Below are 19,019 nucleotides of genomic sequence, written 5' to 3'. Positions count from 1 at the left end.
CCGCATTGTTCCACTCCTATTGGTCTTAGCGTGATCATATATAGCCTATGGCCTTCCTCGATAAATAGGCTATCTAACACTGAAATAATTTTTCATATCTGACCCGTATTTCCTGATGTAAGCGCGAACATCCAAACAAACAAATAAATACCAAATTGTTTTATTTGTAATAATTATTAAGTTATAGATAATTCTACTAGCATAGTAATTTTTTTGCTTCTTACTCTGGACTCTTACTTCTAAACTGGACTTTGAATTTTACTTTCATCAAGGTTAAAAACTTTGCTTACTATGAAACTAGATGGTCTGAAAGACAAAAAAGAACTGAAAGCATATATTTATTTGTACAATTTGTAAAATTAATCGCGAGGAGTGGCCCATTATGTCACTTCTATACCTTACAAAGTGGCTACCATTTTGGCTCCACTTCTTAATTTTATATCTTTTAATTTAGTTATATACATTTTAATTTTACTGTGTTTGAATTGTATTGTCAAATAAATGATCTTTCTTTCTTTCTTTCTTTCTTTCATTTCAAAATTACCTGTTATGCTACAATAATATAGGTTTATGTATTTATGTATTATTTATCTATTATAGGCACAACAACGCCCCCCGTCCCGCCCCGCAGGGCGAGGGGCAGGCGGGCCAGGAGCCCCGTCCGACCGGCGCCTAACGGTCTACCGCCGACACCTAAAGTTCACATGGGGGCTTGTTTCTCTAAGGTATGGAGACAATTTATTACCAACTTTATATAATTATTCTTACACTTATTTATTAAAGAAGACTATACCCGGCGCGGCGAATGATGATCCCTATGACACTGACAATTATTCTCAAGAGACAACCTTGTAATGGCGTCACCATTAAATTAGAAACGTATTGGAAGCGTCTAAAAATGGCATTTATTAATTTTTACGTAGCTTTATGCCATAACAATGATATTCTGTTGGAATTATAATAATTCTTAACATTTACGAGAAATTATATCAATCTGACTTTACGTTTACGTCCTACAAAATTTACATCGTTGGCATTTATCGACTAGTGCGGAAAGTATCGATAAACAAATTTCGATAATGGAAACGAGATCACATTTTTTCCATGCTTAAGCTTCAGTTCATTACTATTGAATGGAACAGAAGTTCGCAGCATAATTAATTAATTAATTACCGTTCGCTTTAATTTACTTACCTATGATAATATAAGTTTTTTAGACAAATGAAATGGGGGCTTCCATTTTCGCGATAAAATAATATACACTGTGTTAAACGGGTTAAAAATTACGTGAAAATGATAAGGCGCATTTTTATGTTTTGGAAAACTTTCGTTTTACTTTAACCTACTTAATCTATGCAAAAAACTTAAATTAATACAACAACAACCACATAAAATACGTTAAAAATTTTAGTTAAAAATTCATTTTATAATATTTATAAAAACATGTTTACCGACATGGATGAATGCAAACCACGCCTTTGCCTATAAAATAGTAAAGTATCGACACAACCATAGAAATCTAAATAACAAGACACATAGAAGTGCTATTTGTCATAATTCGTATGAAAACCGCTGTCGCCAAAATCAACACATTCAAACCGAAAGCTAAACAGTACACACAAGTAAACTATGCCTTTTATTGGACAGCTTGATTTTAGTGAAAACTAACTTATCTATTAAATTAAGCTTTTGAATATGTATCCTAACGCACCAATTTACGGTTTATTTTAGAATAACATCCCTAAGTATATGAGACTTTTTGCTCCAATACGAACAAACGTGATAATAAGAATGGTCGACTGTGTCATTCATTGTTATTTCGATTACTATGGTGACACTCGTAATACTTGTAAATATTCTATAATTTTAAGGAAAAACGGCATTATTTCTAAAAAAAATATTTTCCGATGAAACATTATTCCTTTATAAGTATAATTACAACTTGTGGAAGAATTTCCGCAATGGGAATTGCTGAAACACACCATGTATACACTCATACGTCTCCAAAGCAACTGAACAGTGACAAATGCACTGGTGATGTGCAAATCACCTGAGTGGCGACAAGGTCACGCACGCTTACGACTTCTAGTGTCTTGTTATTTAGATTTCTATGGACACAACCCATCATACGAGCAATCACTAAGACGAACTGTCATAGGGATCATCATTCGCCGCGCCGGGTATAACTACACTTTAACTTTTTTTCGCTAAGAATATATGAATGCTCTATTCTCACCAAATCAAAAAATTACGAATTCACTCAACTTAAATAATTTCCATCAACTTTTATATCACTTATATAATTTAATAAAAAATTACACCAATAGCAATATGATTTTCCAAGTTTAATTAATTCGATTATCATTTCAAAAAGTGAATTGAAGAAAAATTCTCTGGAAAGTCTTGTTCCTTCGGTCTGTATGTTTTATATTCTCCCCAGGTGTTCAATGGTTGTCCTTTAAGAATAAATTGTACGGCGTCCTGGATACACCCGGATACAAGGGATCAACATATTCTTATTGGTAAGTCTCCTGCTGCTGTGCTAAATTTAATTATCATACATGCATTCAGAATTATCTATGTAATTTTATAATTAAAGTTTGGTCGGTTTTCTCTTTCCATAGGTACACTTACATGTTCTCTTTTCACATTGAACTATCTAGTCTATTTTGCCCATAACATTGACTACATCCATACTAATATTATAAATGCGAAAGTAACTCTGTCTGTCTGTCTGTTACTCGAACCAATTTTCATGAAATTTGGTATGGAGATATTTTGATACCCGAGAAAGGACATAGGCTACTTTTTATCCCGGAAAATGACGCAATCCTGGAAATCCTACGGGAACTATGCGGATTTTTATTTCGGAAACCTAGTACATAATACTACATCGACTAACATCAAATACCCATCCCTACAGGTGCCGAGGAAGGCATATACACACTGAATCTAAACGAGTTGCACGAAACTGCGATGGACCAGCTCTGTCCACGACGAACTATATGGATGCACGTTATAAAAGATGTTCTGATGTCTTTATCCGGTGAGTTATAAATGACTATATTATTAAAATGTCTTTAAAAATAAATAACCTATTCACTATAACATCTACCTAATTCAAGGTTGTGGGTTGTAGAGACCTTTCCAATACTGCCTCGAGTTGATTTTTGTTCAACTTTATGCAAATACATTTAGATTTTTCTTTTTTTATATGTTTCCATTTTTCGATTATCACTTATCGACATGTTGCAATTCATTTTGTAATATTACCGTATCCTCCACTCATTGAATCTACTACTATACTTAGTAAAAATTCGTCTCTATTCATTTTAAAATACCATTCAAAATTTGTAAGATTATTTACAAATAAAATTAAAAACAACGGCCCCAAATGAGATCCTTGGGGAACTCCTGTGAGAATTAAATTTTTTTGTTAATATACTCGCGAATTTTAATAACTTTTCACATGATTTTGTAAATACGTCGCGTACAAACGATGTAGTGATCCGTCGTTACCTTTTAAGGATATCTTTCAAAATACATTTTCAAGGTTTAGTAAATGCTCTACTAAAATCTGTACATGGACTTCTTGACCAATAGTTGTTGGTTGTTGTACTCAGATTTTTTTTTGTTTTCTATGCCAAAGTAATTATTTTTTTAACCATAATTTCAAAAAATTATCGGCTTTTACCTATTGGTACTATTGTAAAGTTTCAACTGACTTTAAAAAAGGAGGAGGTTATCCATTTGACTGTATTTTTTGGGATTTGTTACCTCAGAAATTTAAACGTAGTGACTAATTTTGTTTAGTTTTGACAATAGCAATGTCGACTTCTGACATTTTTTTCCTATCGATATTTCAGGTAAAACCCCATCGCTATACCGTCACGAGTTACTATCTCTAGCGGGTAGCGGTCGGGCGGGAGGGGGGAGGTCACTAAGAGTGTTACCGCCGCGCTTGTTGCCGCGCCGTTTTGCACCGTCTGCTCGGTTGCCGGATACGCGAGGTAAGTATATACACACACACACGCACACATGCATAAACTACGAAATAAAATAGACTTACATGCACACATATACACACACACGCACAAACAACGAAATAAAACAGACTTACATGCACACACACTCATACATAAACTATGAAATAAAATAGACTTACATACACACATATACACATATACACGCACAAACTATGCAATAAAAGGAGAATGGGCATTTTACTATGGAAGTTGGGCCTGAATACTTGAGTTGGACCAATACACATGAGATATTGTTTTTATAATAGATCATACATCACGGGAAAAATATATATAAAAAAATAATCAACCGGGTTTTTGTACAGTCTCATCAAGTTTTATTTCGTGTGTATTGGTCTTAACCCAAGTTTCAGGCCCAATTTGACGCGTCCTCCTTTATTTTATTTCAACATTTGCCATTTTTAATACTTGCCCTATATTTACGCATTTATCCCCCTTCAGGTTGCACATCGTGTGCGGTAGTACGCAATCCGTACAATGGGTACAAGTACCTTTGTGGGGCCACTCCCGCAGGACTCTTTCTCATGCAGTGGTACGATCCGCTAAGGAAGTTTATGCTGCTCAAGGTAAAGGGATAGATAAATTAATGAAAAATGGTTTGAATTAGGTTGCGAATAAAAAAAGAATGGTTGAAATCGGTTCACATAGTCGAAAATTATGAGGACAAACACTTTTTTAAAAAATCCAACCTTGTGATCGATTTTTTTCTATTTTGCATTTGAATAAAATATAAATAAGTATATAGTAGATAATTACGTAGGCAGATTGTTGGCGGCGAACCTCAACTCAAGGCCAGACTGAAAATCAGCGCTGTAGTAAGTACTCTCGAGTCAAACAGCATAGCTGAGTCTGGGCCTTTTGCCACAAAAATACTTTTTTTTATTTTCTTATTTTTGTTTATTTTTATTTTCAATTTTGTTATTAGGTTAAGTAGATTTTAAGTTTTTTTTTGTATCCAAATTATTGTGGCAATAAATACATTTCATTTCATTTCATTTCATTTCATTTCAAAGCAAAAAAAAATACAATACACCAAGTATGATTTTTATTATGCGTTTAATTTACTTATTTTACTTGGTTATAATCTATATTTTATAAAAAAAAAGTTTCAAAATTTAAGTATTAATTTAATTTAAGTATGGATTAAATTAAGTTAAAATGCTACTTTTACATTTGTACTACTCATGCATTCTTTTTTATGGAAACTGGGGATTCCCCTTTGCTTGAAATAAAGTACAGTCTGCAAAAGTGCGCTCATATTGTTTAAGATTTAATCATTCAAAGAGACAACGGGAAGCCTATGTAGTGATAAATAATGTACATAATTGACTGACCGGTTGGCTTGGTTGATAGTGGCCCTGCCTTCCAAGCTAGAAGTCGTGGGTTCGATTCCCACCCGGGGCAAATATTTGTGCGATGAACATAGATGTTTGCTCTGTGTCTGGGTGTTAATTATCTATGCAAGTATTTATTTAAAATTATATATGTATACGTATGTTTATCAGCCATCTGGTTACCATATACCATAACACAAGATAAAGCTTAGTATGGGATCAGATCGTGCCGTGTGTGAAGATTGTCCTGAATATTTATTTATTCATTATTTATAATTATAAATTATATTCCACAGAACATAGAATGCGTGCTACCATCGCCGTTACTCGCGTTCGAGTTGATCATCACACCAGAGTTGGAATATCCTTTACTTTGTGTCGGAGTCACGAGGAAACCCATGCGGCTCAACTTGATTAATATTAACTCTGGTAAGTTATCTAAGTAAGGATAGGATTTACTTACATAATGCTATAAGTACGACAGGATTTGGCAAAATAATTTTCGTTTGTAATATATTGATAGGATCCGACTCGAAGGACTATCAAATATATGAACATTTAGTGGTCCTTCGAGCCGTATTTTAACTGTTATTACAATAAACGCGTAAGTGTCCTTGTTTCACGTCGTAACGGAGCGTTTTCTTTGTTTTATATGTTTAGGGGCAACAAGGTAGAGGCGAGACAAGGAAGCTTTTTATTCTATTCCTATATTGGTATAACTATCTTATGGTGGATTTAGCGGTCCTTCGAGTCGGATCTAATGTTAGAACTTCGAATATATCCTAATATTCTTGTTTAAATACCTTACTTACCTATGTATATATATAATAATGTTATAAATACGTGTAGGGGCAACATGGTTCCATTCTGATGAACTAGAGGCAAGGCCCGGGGGCTCCAACACAGTTGTCCCGAGGCCCGAGAGGCTCCACACTTTACGGGCAGTGCATCAGCTTAATAAGGATGCGGTTTGTTGATTTTTTAAGATTTTTTTTTTACAATTTGTAAGTTTTTTTTTAAGTAATGATTATAATGAATATAATAATGAAAAGTAATATGAAAAAAAAGATCTTTTCTTTTTCTTGTTTTGTTGTGCATGCTCAACTCTGCTGAACTGATTTAAAAGATAATTTCACTAATAAATAGAGCGGTTTATAAGATGACTTATAAGCTATTTTCCATCCTATATTTCTGGATGGTTTTGAGCTTCCATTTCACCATAGATGAAAAACTTTATTTTATTGAATGTATCCCGTTTTTGTTATGTTTTGTGTACACCATCAAACAACTAAAATAATTTATCATTTGTGCGAAAATTTCGGATAATTTTTACAGACTGTTATGACGTATTTTATCTTGTTTCTTTTTTATATATTTTACTCTATAAACCCAAATAATCTATATTATTCGTTTACCAGGTACTGGTATGCCACGAGAACGTGGTAGATATCATCCCGGTATTGCCCGGGTTCGATTCCCGGCGCGGCGATGAACGACGGCGAGGCAAACTGCCTCAACGCATCACGTTCGACTTCCAGATTGATAGTATATGTAAGTAAAATTTATAAAAAATTGTATTTTTGGCGGGTAGTTTGGGATTTATTTTAGGAGTGGGATTTTTTTTTAGTTTTATACCCAAATTTAAAGAAAATAGAGGAGGTTCTTAATTCAACTGCATTTTTTTTGGATTTCTACCACAGAATTTTCGACAGGGACGATATTTTTTTTTTTATTTATTCGATATTTTTTTATTTTAAAGCTGATGTCATGCCATGCCATGTGGTCCCATTTTAAATTGATATTTTGGAGGCGAAATAATTTAATATTTTTTATATTTCCAATTTCACAAGTAATATTGAAGTGTGGTTATTTTAACTACATAGAATAGAAAAAAAAAGATCACGAGACGGGATTCGAACCCGCGTCCTTCACGCCAATTCGGGGCGGACGCTTGATCAATTGAGCCACCCGTTTTTGTATTCTTTATAAATTTATATTTATAAAGCATTTGAATGCCATAAAACCAAAAATATCAAATTCAAATTCAAATTAATTTATTTGCCAAAAAAACATGGTATACATAGATGTTAACAATTGAGTTCCAGCATGTTCAGCCGTTATGAACAGCATGCAAATTATGTCACTTAATTATAAATAAAAATTTCATTTATTATTTTCATTATCATTACATTTCACATACTACAATTATTATTAACAAAGTCAATCAATCAAAGTCAAAATTTATATTTGAAGTATTCTGCCATTGTGTAAAAGGAACGCTCTGCGAGGAATTTCACTAGTTGCCATTTTAATTAATTAAGTGGCAGTGATCTATATTAATAACTAGCGGTCCGCCCCGGCTTCGCCCGTGGTACATGTTTACGTTTTCTCTACATAAGAACGTACTTCAAGGAATATAATAAAAAAAGAATTATCAAAATCGGTTCAGCCGTTCTCGAGCTATGCGCTTACCAACACATTTTGCGATTCATTTTTATATATAAGAAGATATTTATAATGCATTTGAATGCCATAAAACTAAAAATATCAAATAATACATGATTATTTTACAGTGTGTCTCGCGGACTCAGTGTTAGCGTTCCACCGTCACGGCATGCAGGGCCGGTCGTTACGTCACGCTGACGTCACACAGGAGATCGTCGATCGATCTAGAGCGTATCGCCTTTTGGGGAGGGATAAGTGAGTGTAATTATTATACACAAGTATAAAAAACGTTCTTAATAGAAAAAAAAGCCGGGTTGCACTGGGGGAATGCCGGCAGAAGTGAAAACTTGATTATTGACGTTGAGCATGTTTGATATTTTGGAATGGTATCCGTCTTACGCTTTTTCGATCAGGTCACGTGTCCTGACGCGAGTTTAACATTTTATACCCATTACAGAAAAAGTGTTCAACGCCGCTAAACAAGTTTTCACTTCAAAAATCGATCAAAAAAATAATTGAAACTATTTTTCTCTATTTTTTATGTTTGATGAGTGAGTGAATGATTGATACGAGAAACTAGAGGTTAATCCATACTATAATATTATAAATGCGAAAGTAACTCTGTCTGTCTGTCTGTTACTCAATCACGCCTAAACTACTGAACCAATTTGCATGAAATTTGGTATGTAAATATTTTGATACCCGAGAAAGTACATAGGCTACCTTTTATTGCGAAATATGTACCACGGGCGAAGCCGGGGCGGACCACTAGTAAACTATATGTAGTTTGTAACAAGAGATGGTCTGAGCTCGCGAGTTTATCGCCTGCTGACTGGGGAGAGGTGGAAAATGGTTTATTTGACAAAGCATAAATTGTAAATTTAAGAAAAAAATCGAAAATAGCTACTCTAAATATGTCACATCTGCAGGGCTATTGTCTAATTTTGACACATTAAGTGATCAACATAGTTTTGATGATCACTGAACTTTGATGTCCACTAAAAATTTAAAGATTTGGTATTGCGTATCTTAATAAGTGGACATCATGTCACGGTGTATTACGGTGCTTATCAACGATGACACCGAACGTCACTATTTTTTATCGACATTATGCAGCAAAATTAAAAATATATACATTTGGTCGTATATTCCATAAATACGTGAGCATATTTAAATCTTACGTGTTATATTAACCGGAACACTTGGGATTTGAAATGTTTACTCTTATATGGCGCTAAATTCATAACACTTTTGAATTTTGGTCTGTCTACAATTACAATTTTGGTCATCGTCTTGTGTACACAAGTGTATTTGAAAGTTAGAAACAGTAACAAATGAATAAAACTGAGGTAAGTCTTATAACCCTTGTTTTGAGAGCAATATTAACATTAATTTAAATATAAATTTGAAAATTTTTAATATTTGTATCCTTTATATTGCTTTGTATGATTTATGAAATGTTTAACAAAAATCTATTTTATAGTACTACATCTAATAAAATGTAAGTTATTTATTTCAAGCACAATTATATTGTCTTTATATCTTTAACTAATCTCTTTTTGAAAATGACTATTCATGAGAGCTTCTAAATTAGATAGATTTGTCGGAAAACAGTACTTGAGGAGAATTAGGTAAATATTATTTAATTCCCATTAAATTATCCATTATTTTTAAATATACTTGTTATTGTAATAATGTGTTTTACCTTTCTATAAACTATAGATAGTAAGTTGAGTAACAAGTTTATATAATTAATTGTGACAATTTTTTTTAATGTATTGAAATCGAAAATAGTTGCTCTAGTTGCTCAAAGAAACTACTGAGTACATTTAATTTTGAAAATGTAAGTGAATTATTATGCTATATTGTAATTTCAGTAAGCCAAGATGAGAGAGTGCCTCGTTGGGCCTATGAGTTGGAAAGCAAGCGATTGGCTGTTGAGGAAAGGCATACAGCTGCTATAGAAAAATTAGCTGCATCACTTACCTACCAAGATACAGGAAGATATATACATATATATATTAGTAAATTAAAATGATTTTAAATATGTAGTGTAATTTATTATTATTAATTATTTATAACTCTATTCTGAGTTTTTCATAAATAACTGTCTAGATTTAACTACAAATAACAATTATTGAGTTAACACAATCCTTATGGTGTAAATTTCTTTAAAAATAAATAAAAAATATTTTTTTAGATATCAAAAGTTTAATTACTTAAATACCTTGTCTTAACTATTACCTAATTGACAACTACATCACATTTATATCAGAGCATTAACAATGTATTATAATTTATAAATTATACAAGAAATATTGTCATATTCGATTAGAAGCTATAATATTATCTAAGTAAGAAAATATGTTTAATCACAAATACAAGTATAAATAATTTTCAGTTAAAACTAATACATTTTTAAGCACAATAAATATTTATTTAACATAACATCTTCTTGAATTACATAGTCTCTGTACTAATATTGTTCTCTGGTAAGATCTTGTATAACCTCAACAATAGCATCCTCTCCTCTAAATCCTGAGACATGCCTGTATTTCGGGTATTTTGGCATTCTGCATATTTGCAATGTTGTGCAGGACAACACATGCATTCACTATTTTACCAGCAGTAACTGGATCATAATGAAGTATTCTATGGGCCAACAAACAACTCCAACGTGCTTTGAATAACACTAAACACCGTTCAACAGTATTCCTGACAAGGCAATGAAGGTTGGTATAGTATTCTTCAGGTGTCCCCAGGTCCTGTTCCTAATATTGTTGTCATCATCCAGGGCCATTGCGCATATCCTGAGTCACCTAAAAACAGGTATAATATTTTATACTCTATGCATACTTCATATGATGCTCACAGAAATTAAATGAAGATTTAGTATTTAATGATAATTGTTCCACATACATTATGTTTAATTTGGAATCACATAACTGAAAAGATATAGGTACATTAATTATTGTATTATTTTCTATGTATGTATATCTAAGTATTTATAAATGAGTTATTAATGTCTTTTAAACCTAATACAGATAATTATTAATGTTGAATAGTAATTTTATTGATTTGTAAAGTCATCAGTAATAAATTACACATAAAAAAGGAAAAACAAAAGATATGGATATTTTTAGACTTACTATTAATACATTCAATGAAGGAAAATGTTTCCTATTTCAACATCTCCGCCACCAGTTGAAAACCAGCCTTTGTCAAACGAAAATTCGCTATAAATTCTCTTTCAGGCAGCTATAAAGTATCACCACAGGATTACTAGCATCACGTAAGCGTCGCCTTTCAATTCTTAATGCTTTCCTCTTTCTTTCTTCTTCCGCAAATCCAAGTAAAAAAGCACGGGCCATACTTTATAAATTATATGGATACCTACGCTTCTATTGCTCAGTAAAAACCTTTTGGAAAAAAGAAAATGGCTATATATTTATACTTAAAAAATTATTATCTATCATAGTTGATAGTACATATTATTAACTCAATGTTATCTTTATATTTTTTGTTGAATAAAGTATAGAAACACTTGAAATAAGACGTTAAATCATATACGTGCTATTCTTCCTATATTTTGTTCATATATTTTGAATATTTAACTTATCCGGATTATAGTGTCGATCACTGAGAATTTACAAAACACTGCTCAATACTAGTTCCTTTCACAGTAATATAGTGATCAACCTTTTGATGGTCACTTGGCTTACGGAATACCACTTTATAAACTATCGATACAAAAACACCTGTCAAATGTGTTACGGTGGCTTTCAAGTTGATTTGGTGCTCATGACGTCATTTCAGTTGATAACTAAAATAGCCAATACGAAAAACATGGTTTGACAAGAAATCGTTGAGCACCGTTGCAAAGTTATCATCACTATGAAATGTCAAATGAGATACGCAATAGCCCTGCTGGACATATTAATAACATTAGCTGCGATCCGCGGTTTCACCTACGTGACTCCACTCCTGTTGGTCTTAGCGTGATGATATTATAAAACAATAATATGATATAATATATGATATATGGTATATATGGCCTTCCTCAATAAATGGGCTATCTAACACCGAAAGAATTTTTCAAATCGGATCCGAAGTTCCTGAGATTAGCGCGTTCAAACAAACAAACAAACTCTTCAGCTTCATAATATTATGAAGATATAGTATGGATACTAAATAAATGATAACTCTATATTATTTGTGTCAATTTCCAGTTTTTTATCACTTACACTATTTTAATGTGTGAAATGATAGATCGAATGAATGAAATGAGTGAATGAAAAGAAATCAAATGAAAAATTACGAGTTTTACTAAAATAAAAATAATTTATTTCACAGGGTCGTCGTATTGGAATCGCACACGCTGCAAAACAACACACTGTCGGGCGAAGACGGGAACGATCTATATATTTTAGCCGGACACGAAGCGTCTTACTAATTCCATAGATACATTATACATACATACAGAATTTACAAAAATTTTATTTAAATTACGAGCAATTTTGAATGACGTTTAGTGTTTATAGATATGCGATAGTTTTGCGATTTTTTTATGTAGAAAAAAATGTATCTTTTAAAGGTAAAAAGTCAAGTAAAAATAGCATTTTGTTTGAAGCAATAAATGAAATTATATTCAATTAACATTGCAATACTTGCGTATGCTTAAGTTATTCGACGTAATAAAATAAACTGAATTATTAAAAATTAGAAGCGTGCGAGTTTGATTCCCGTCGGAAGCACAAATTTATCGATTTTTCGACGATTAGTCTTTATTATTTTAAATCTCGATTGTATCTTCATAGCACTGCCCTTTCCATTCCATGGATGTAAAAGCAATAATATAGAATATAGTTTTTTTCTCGATGAATTTAAGTGTTGCCGTAGACGTCAAGTTTAATAAAAAAAAATATCACAGTATACAGATACAACCAGTAGGGAAACTTCATATAAAACGTTCGAAATGGCTCACGCACACAAGCAAGCGTGTTTACGAGAATCGTAAGGGTATTATGACAATTGACATATATAAGAATACTCTTTATGATTATCGTAAACACGTTTTGTGTGCGTGAGCCATTTCGGACGTTTTGTATGAAGTTTACCTACTGTTTGTATCTGTATACTGTGATAATATATCGCCTGGTATATAGTTAGTTAAAGATTTGTATAATAACCCGATTAACAAAATTATATATAAACAGTGTGCATACAAAATCGTTTTAAAATAACCAATATCGAATTAATAGCGTGTCGCTATAAAAATATCACGTGAAATAACGTAACGGTTATAACTGTTATTTTTGCATAACGTTACTGTGATTTTAAATTAGATACACATGCAATGGATGGCATTTTAAAAATATATTTATTAATTATGTGATTAATCATAAATAACGCTAACAAATGTATGGAAAAGACAACATTATCGTTATATTATAAATATAGTTTATAGTAACGGAGAAATTATAAATGTTCGCTTATTTTGTAAATATATAAAATTCCAATTAGATATAGTCAATTGTATTATAGACGTAGTTTAGTTATTGTATTTAATTTTTTTTAATGTAACCTCATGAGAGCGCTTGCTCGAAAATGGACTGTTAATTTATTTATGTGTCGTGTCTATTTTTTAATTTGCATGTAATTTTTGCTTTTATGCCGTGGGATGAATTTAATATAAAAAATATCATTATGATTTTTTTTATTAAAATTACTAGCACAAAATCGTAGACAAGTAGAGAAAAATAACAACAAATTGTGATTTTTGTTTTACAACTGTTATTTTCACATCGAATAACGTTCAGTTACAAAAATATACCGGTATTTGTAACTGTTAAATAACGGTATTTCAAAAATAACGTTTTTCATTTGAAATGTTATAAAAAGGATTATTTTTAAGTAAAATAAAAATTTATTTAATTCATCCTACGATATAATGCGATGTTTTGTGAGATTCTCACTGTGGTTGTATTCTACACAGCACTATCGAGCGATTTTTTCTTTATTTTTTGCAAACACCACAGATTAATTATAAAATTAAGGGCCGATTTTTCAATGCTTGGATAAAACTTATTCGTCGAATAATGTATAAAACTACCATTTTAAAAACGTATTCTAATTGCCCGTATTTGACAGTTTACGTGACATTTTCATATTATCGTGTAATACTTTATTGGACGGATAAGTTTTATCCAAGCATTGAAAAATCGGCCCTAAAATAAATGTGGTCTCGATATTTCTGTTAAAACGAAACAATGTAATGCTTTAAACCAGTTAATTTACACCTGTAATAAACTTTTAATTTTCACTTTTTGGTTTTTTATTTACTTTAGTGCACTCTTCAACTTGTTTTTAAGACTCATTAGTTATTCAGTTTGATATTTTTAGAAATCATCATAATTAAATACCATCTTTTTTGCATTTTTATTGATGTCTTCATTTGCCGAAATAATTAGTATAGGATTTCGCATCATAAGAAATATTTTAATTTTCTGTTCAGTAATATAGTTATTTCATTCAATACATATTTTTCATTGCAAAGTACGTAATATTATTCTTACAATGCTTGCAATATTACGATTATTGAGTAAATGTAGCACTTTTAATTTCATAGACTAAGCATAGCCATAGACTCAGTGTAGTACCTAGGCTGGTGCTAATTTTTCTTTCAAAACCTGTACTTGTCTATTTATTATAATCAAGTTTGAATTTTCTAAGCTTCCCACTTCCAAAATTGCCAAAATTCACTTATGGCAAGTGGACTGAATATTGGCTGTATTAAAATAAATTCCTCTATAACGATAATTAGATATAGTTTTTTCGATTTAAAAGTTTTAATAGTCGTAGGTTTCGAAATTATTAGTTGTAAGACAATGAACACCAATCTTTAATAAGAGTACAATAGTGACATAAATTTCCGTAGGTTTAAAGTTATTTGTGTAACTCTTAGGAAAGTGGAAATTGATGAGATATTTTTAAACTTCTTTATTATAAAGTGTGGCATTAGATTGCATACAATGCATGAATGAAATTACGCAAACATTTTGCTTCTAATCGGCAAAGTAATTTAGGATATGGGTCTGTCAGTAAAATGTAAAATTCAGAGACCATTTTTTATAGTGCTGCAACACTCGCTTACCTTTTTGTCTAATTTATATATATTTAGATACTTACAAAACTGCAACACCGCCCTTATGTATTCCGGCTGTTAAAATTAAAAAGAGCGTGTGTGTCGAGCACACGTGTCAGAAGTGAAACTTCTTTCGCGACCGACGTGACGCGACGCGACCTAGCAATTTTACTCTCAACACACCACTTCAAAAAAACAATACATCCAGAGAAAAAATATAGGCCATAACTACGCTATAGATTCATTAGAAATTATGTTCAGATCATAGTTATTCCATAATGCGACGAATACAAAAACTCAGCAACGATTGTTTTCAATGATTCGGTGTTCCTACCGCATGCCACAGCATAAATTGACGCTTCGTGCGTACTGTGGTGCGTACCTATTTTAAAAATGGTAGGTACACTGGTAACTCTAAATAATTCATTAATTTACACCTCAAAGCTAAGTAACTTTAAAACCTGTCTTTTAAAACATTGTAGGTTGGCACATTACAAACGACCTATGTACCCATTTCATATTAAAGTATGTTTGAAAGCTATCATCGATGGATAAGTTAGTTATTTTATGACAGGAATCAGAGAATATAAATTATAATGTTTTGTAGAAAGACTGCTTGCTATTTTCAATCTAGAGAAAAATAGTGATTCTTTACCAAAGAAAACAGCATTCATCGATTTATTTGTGATATTTATTTAGTAAATAAAACAATTACTAATTAGATATTAAGTATGATGATAGCATGCTAGTCTCATTTACTGACAGATCTATTTACAAAATGTAATCTCTCCAAAGCTGGTACAAAGCAAAGACAATTTACGTTAGTTTAGCATTTCAAAGTTCTCAGAAACAAATAATTTAGGTTTAATAAAACAATATATTTATTTTCGTTAAGAAAGTAGATGGATTTGTCTTGTACATATTGGTTAGAATATGTAGAATAAGCAGAAAGATTAAATGTTAATATCCAAGATTATATTGAAAATTTTATTCCAGACAAATAAAAGTATTAAATTATATTTTGTTTCATTTTTTTCCCATATGTCCCCACCTTTACTAATTTTATTTCCGAGGCGCAGCGGTCGCGCGCTTCTGACGCGGTATTCGCCACAGGTATTCGCATGCGGGATGAGCCCATCGAGATATATGTTTATTTAATTATCGAACATGTGGCTTACAGACATGCCAAAAACCAAAAAAGCACTACAATGCTATAGAGTACAAAAAATTATATTACACAATACAATTATTATACGTGATAAAAAAAACACAAGAATATTGAAAAAAAAATACTTATTACAAGCGTATAGAGAAAACTTCAAACCGAAGGATTTATTTTGGAAATTCATATGCGTCCTGTGTTGCCGTAGTCAAGAATGTACAACAGAAACTAAAAAGGAAAAAAAAAACTGGTTTCAGATAGATCCACTCCTATTGGTCTGAGCGTAATGATATATAGCCTATAGCCTGCCTCGATAAATGGGCTATCTAACACTGAAAGAATTGTTCAAATCGGACCAGTAGTTCCTGAGATTAGCGCATTCAAACAAACAAACAATATTATTGCTCCGCTCCTGTTGGTCTTAGCGTGATGATATATTATAGCCTATAGCCTTCCTCGATAAATGGGCTAACAACGAAAGAATTTTTCAAATCGGACCAGTAGTTCCTGAGATTAGCGCATTCAAACAAACAAACAATATTATTGTTCTGCTCCTGTTGGTCTTAGCGTGATGATATATTATAGCCTTCCTCGATAAATGGGCTATCTAACACTGAAAGAATTGTTCAAATCGGACCAGTAGTTCCTGAGATTAGCGCATTCAAACAAACAAACAATATTATTGCTCCGCTCCTGTTGGTCTTAGCGTGATGATATATTATAGCCTAAAGCCTTCCTCGATAAATGGGCTATCTAACAACGAAAGAATTTTTCAAATCGGACCAGTAGTTCCTGAGATTAGCGCATTCAAACAAACAAACAATATTATTGCTCTGCTCCTGTTGGTCTTAGCGTGATGATATATTATAGCCTTCCTCGATAAATGGGCTATCTAACAACGAAAGAATTTTTCAAATCGGACCAGTAGTTCCCGAGATTAGCGCGTTCAAACAAACTCTTTAGCTTTTTAATATTAGTATAGATTTACGTGAATTCGAGCAGATACATAGAGCACTCGGGCGCTGCTATGAGTGAACAGCGCTTTTCGGCCTGCTCGGACGTCGCGCGATAATAATGCTCATCAGCAGTATTGCAGCAGCTACATCTAGCTTGACCTAATTTTATTATAATATGTAATGTAACTATAGATTATAATTTACTAGCTTTCCACCCGCGGCTTCACCCGCGTTTTCAAAGAAAAACGCGTAGTTCCCGTTCCCGTGGGATTTCCAGGATAAAACCTATCCCCTGTATTATTCTGATGTATAAGCTATATATTGTGGTAAAGTTTCATTCAAATCCATTCAGTAGTTTTTACGTGAAAGAGTAACAAACATCCATACATACAAACTTTCGCCTTTATAATAGTAGTAGGATAAGTAATAAATGTTTAAAATAAAATATTTGTTCAATGCTCAAACAACAGCTCGTATAATATAAAATATGTAATACCAGTATATTATTATTAGTCTGTGGTAATACTTTTTGAGCTTAGCCCACAACACAACACAAACAATCTAAAAACTAAATTTTTGGCTTCCATATTGATTGTAGATCAAGCCCAGCGCTCAAGTAATTTATTTTAAATATTCAATGAGTGTTTTGACTTTCCTACCAATTTAATACGTATAAAAATATGCTTTGAGCACAATATTGCTATTTTTTTGTTGAATTTGATAAATTTGTAGTTTAAATATTTACTAAGCTTCTATAGCTTTTAGCATGCATAGAGCACATATGTTGTGTTTATATCCTGCTAAAATAACTATATCATAATTGACCGCCTACTTTGTACAGTTGTTGACGTGTGGGCATACAACCGAGAGGTACTGGGTTCGATTCCTGGTGGAGACTAAGAAAAAATGTCTCGGTCTGGCAGGACACAGAAGGTTGATAGCATACTTGTCCCCAAAGAAAATTGATCAGTGAAACAGATGTACGCATAATGCATGGCATATGCATAATGAACTTCACTTTTTTATCATAATTACATGGGAAGCAAATAAAAAATTATAAACTTAAGTTTGAACTTATTTAGACATATTTCCATAAATAATTCTGACTATGTGAAAATAAAGTTTCCTGAATTTATATAGAAAAGAATTTGAGAGTACAAGGGCGTTAATTAAAACTAAACACATAATGTACAAAATATTAACCATGTTTAACTTACAAAATACAATTCATTATATCACAAAGGCACTCATCATGTCGAGATTTAAAACTAAAACGTTTTATTATTCATCTTCTTCAACCATTTCTACATCTTCTTCGTCCTTCTTCTTGCCGGCAGCAGTTTTTTTGGCGAAAGCCGTTATTTTGTATTGTTCTAAAGCATCTCTTAGAGGCTCCATGAATCTATCAAATTCTATGTCAGCCATCGCTTCTAATACATCCTGGCCGGTTAAAGCTTTCCTTTTATGGTTCTTAACAATATTAGTAGCCGCTGAAGTCACATAGAGCACAAAAACAGAAGCAGCTTTGGCCAAACCCGTTCGCGCCTCTTTCGATATAGATACTCCTTCGGGCAAAGCCTCTTTGACGATTCGTGCAACTACTGTGAGCGGTAAATTTAAATCTTCGAGTTTTTCTGCCATTATTGAGAATAATCTACCATTAAATACTATCAGAATTCAATATAACAAGAAAAATGCAAATAGAAAATACAAATACCGCGCTAATCAGTTTTATGCACTGACAAATACATACCGTATGACAGCTGACAGCTGTGGCTGACAGTATTGTGAAATTAATTTTTTATAACTTTTAAAATGGAAAGAAGAAGGAGCTTCCAAAAAATTTGTGTACGCTTTTTAAGCTATTGCATAGCTTTGGCTGTTTTCCAATTACAGAGCATAATGCGACTCAGTGGCGCACAATGCCGAATTATG

At 32.3% G+C, this 19,019-nt stretch overlaps 2 protein-coding genes across 3 annotated transcripts in view; one reads left to right on the top strand and one right to left on the bottom strand.

The window, feature by feature from the left end:
• hppy (MAP4K3-like protein hppy) overlaps positions 1 to 14,144 on the top strand; it is a 56,073-nt gene extending 41,929 nt beyond the window's left edge. For both annotated transcript variants that reach the window (XM_090117316.1, XM_090117314.1), the window contains 10 exons: positions 601 to 725; positions 2,441 to 2,522; positions 2,924 to 3,046; positions 3,867 to 4,010; positions 4,485 to 4,609; positions 5,674 to 5,806; positions 6,227 to 6,345; positions 6,796 to 6,928; positions 7,951 to 8,077; positions 12,176 to 14,144. In XM_090117316.1, the coding sequence (XP_089973442.1) occupies positions 601 to 725; positions 2,441 to 2,522; positions 2,924 to 3,046; positions 3,867 to 4,010; positions 4,485 to 4,609; positions 5,674 to 5,806; positions 6,227 to 6,345; positions 6,796 to 6,928; positions 7,951 to 8,077; positions 12,176 to 12,275 (1,211 nt within the window). In that variant the 3' untranslated portion in view covers positions 12,276 to 14,144. The remainder of the gene's footprint in view (positions 1 to 600; positions 726 to 2,440; positions 2,523 to 2,923; positions 3,047 to 3,866; positions 4,011 to 4,484; positions 4,610 to 5,673; positions 5,807 to 6,226; positions 6,346 to 6,795; positions 6,929 to 7,950; positions 8,078 to 12,175) is intronic.
• A 4,124-nt stretch (positions 14,145 to 18,268) lies between these two features.
• Chrac-14 (DNA polymerase epsilon subunit 3 Chrac-14) lies at positions 18,269 to 18,824 on the bottom strand. The gene has a single exon (XM_090117260.1). The coding sequence runs from the start codon at positions 18,723 to 18,725 to the stop codon at positions 18,366 to 18,368; it is 360 nt and encodes a 119-aa protein (XP_089973386.1). The 5' UTR covers positions 18,726 to 18,824; the 3' UTR covers positions 18,269 to 18,365.
• Positions 18,825 to 19,019: the final 195 nt, after the last annotated feature.

Source organism: Colias eurytheme, chromosome 27 (assembly GCF_061535395.1).
Source record: "Colias eurytheme isolate Ceu_HAF_F1 chromosome 27, ilColEury1 Martin Lab GWU primary, whole genome shotgun sequence".
NCBI lineage: Eukaryota > Metazoa > Arthropoda > Insecta > Lepidoptera > Pieridae > Colias > Colias eurytheme.
Note: the sequence above shows the minus strand (reverse complement) of the source record. Positions and strands in the feature narration are given on the sequence as shown.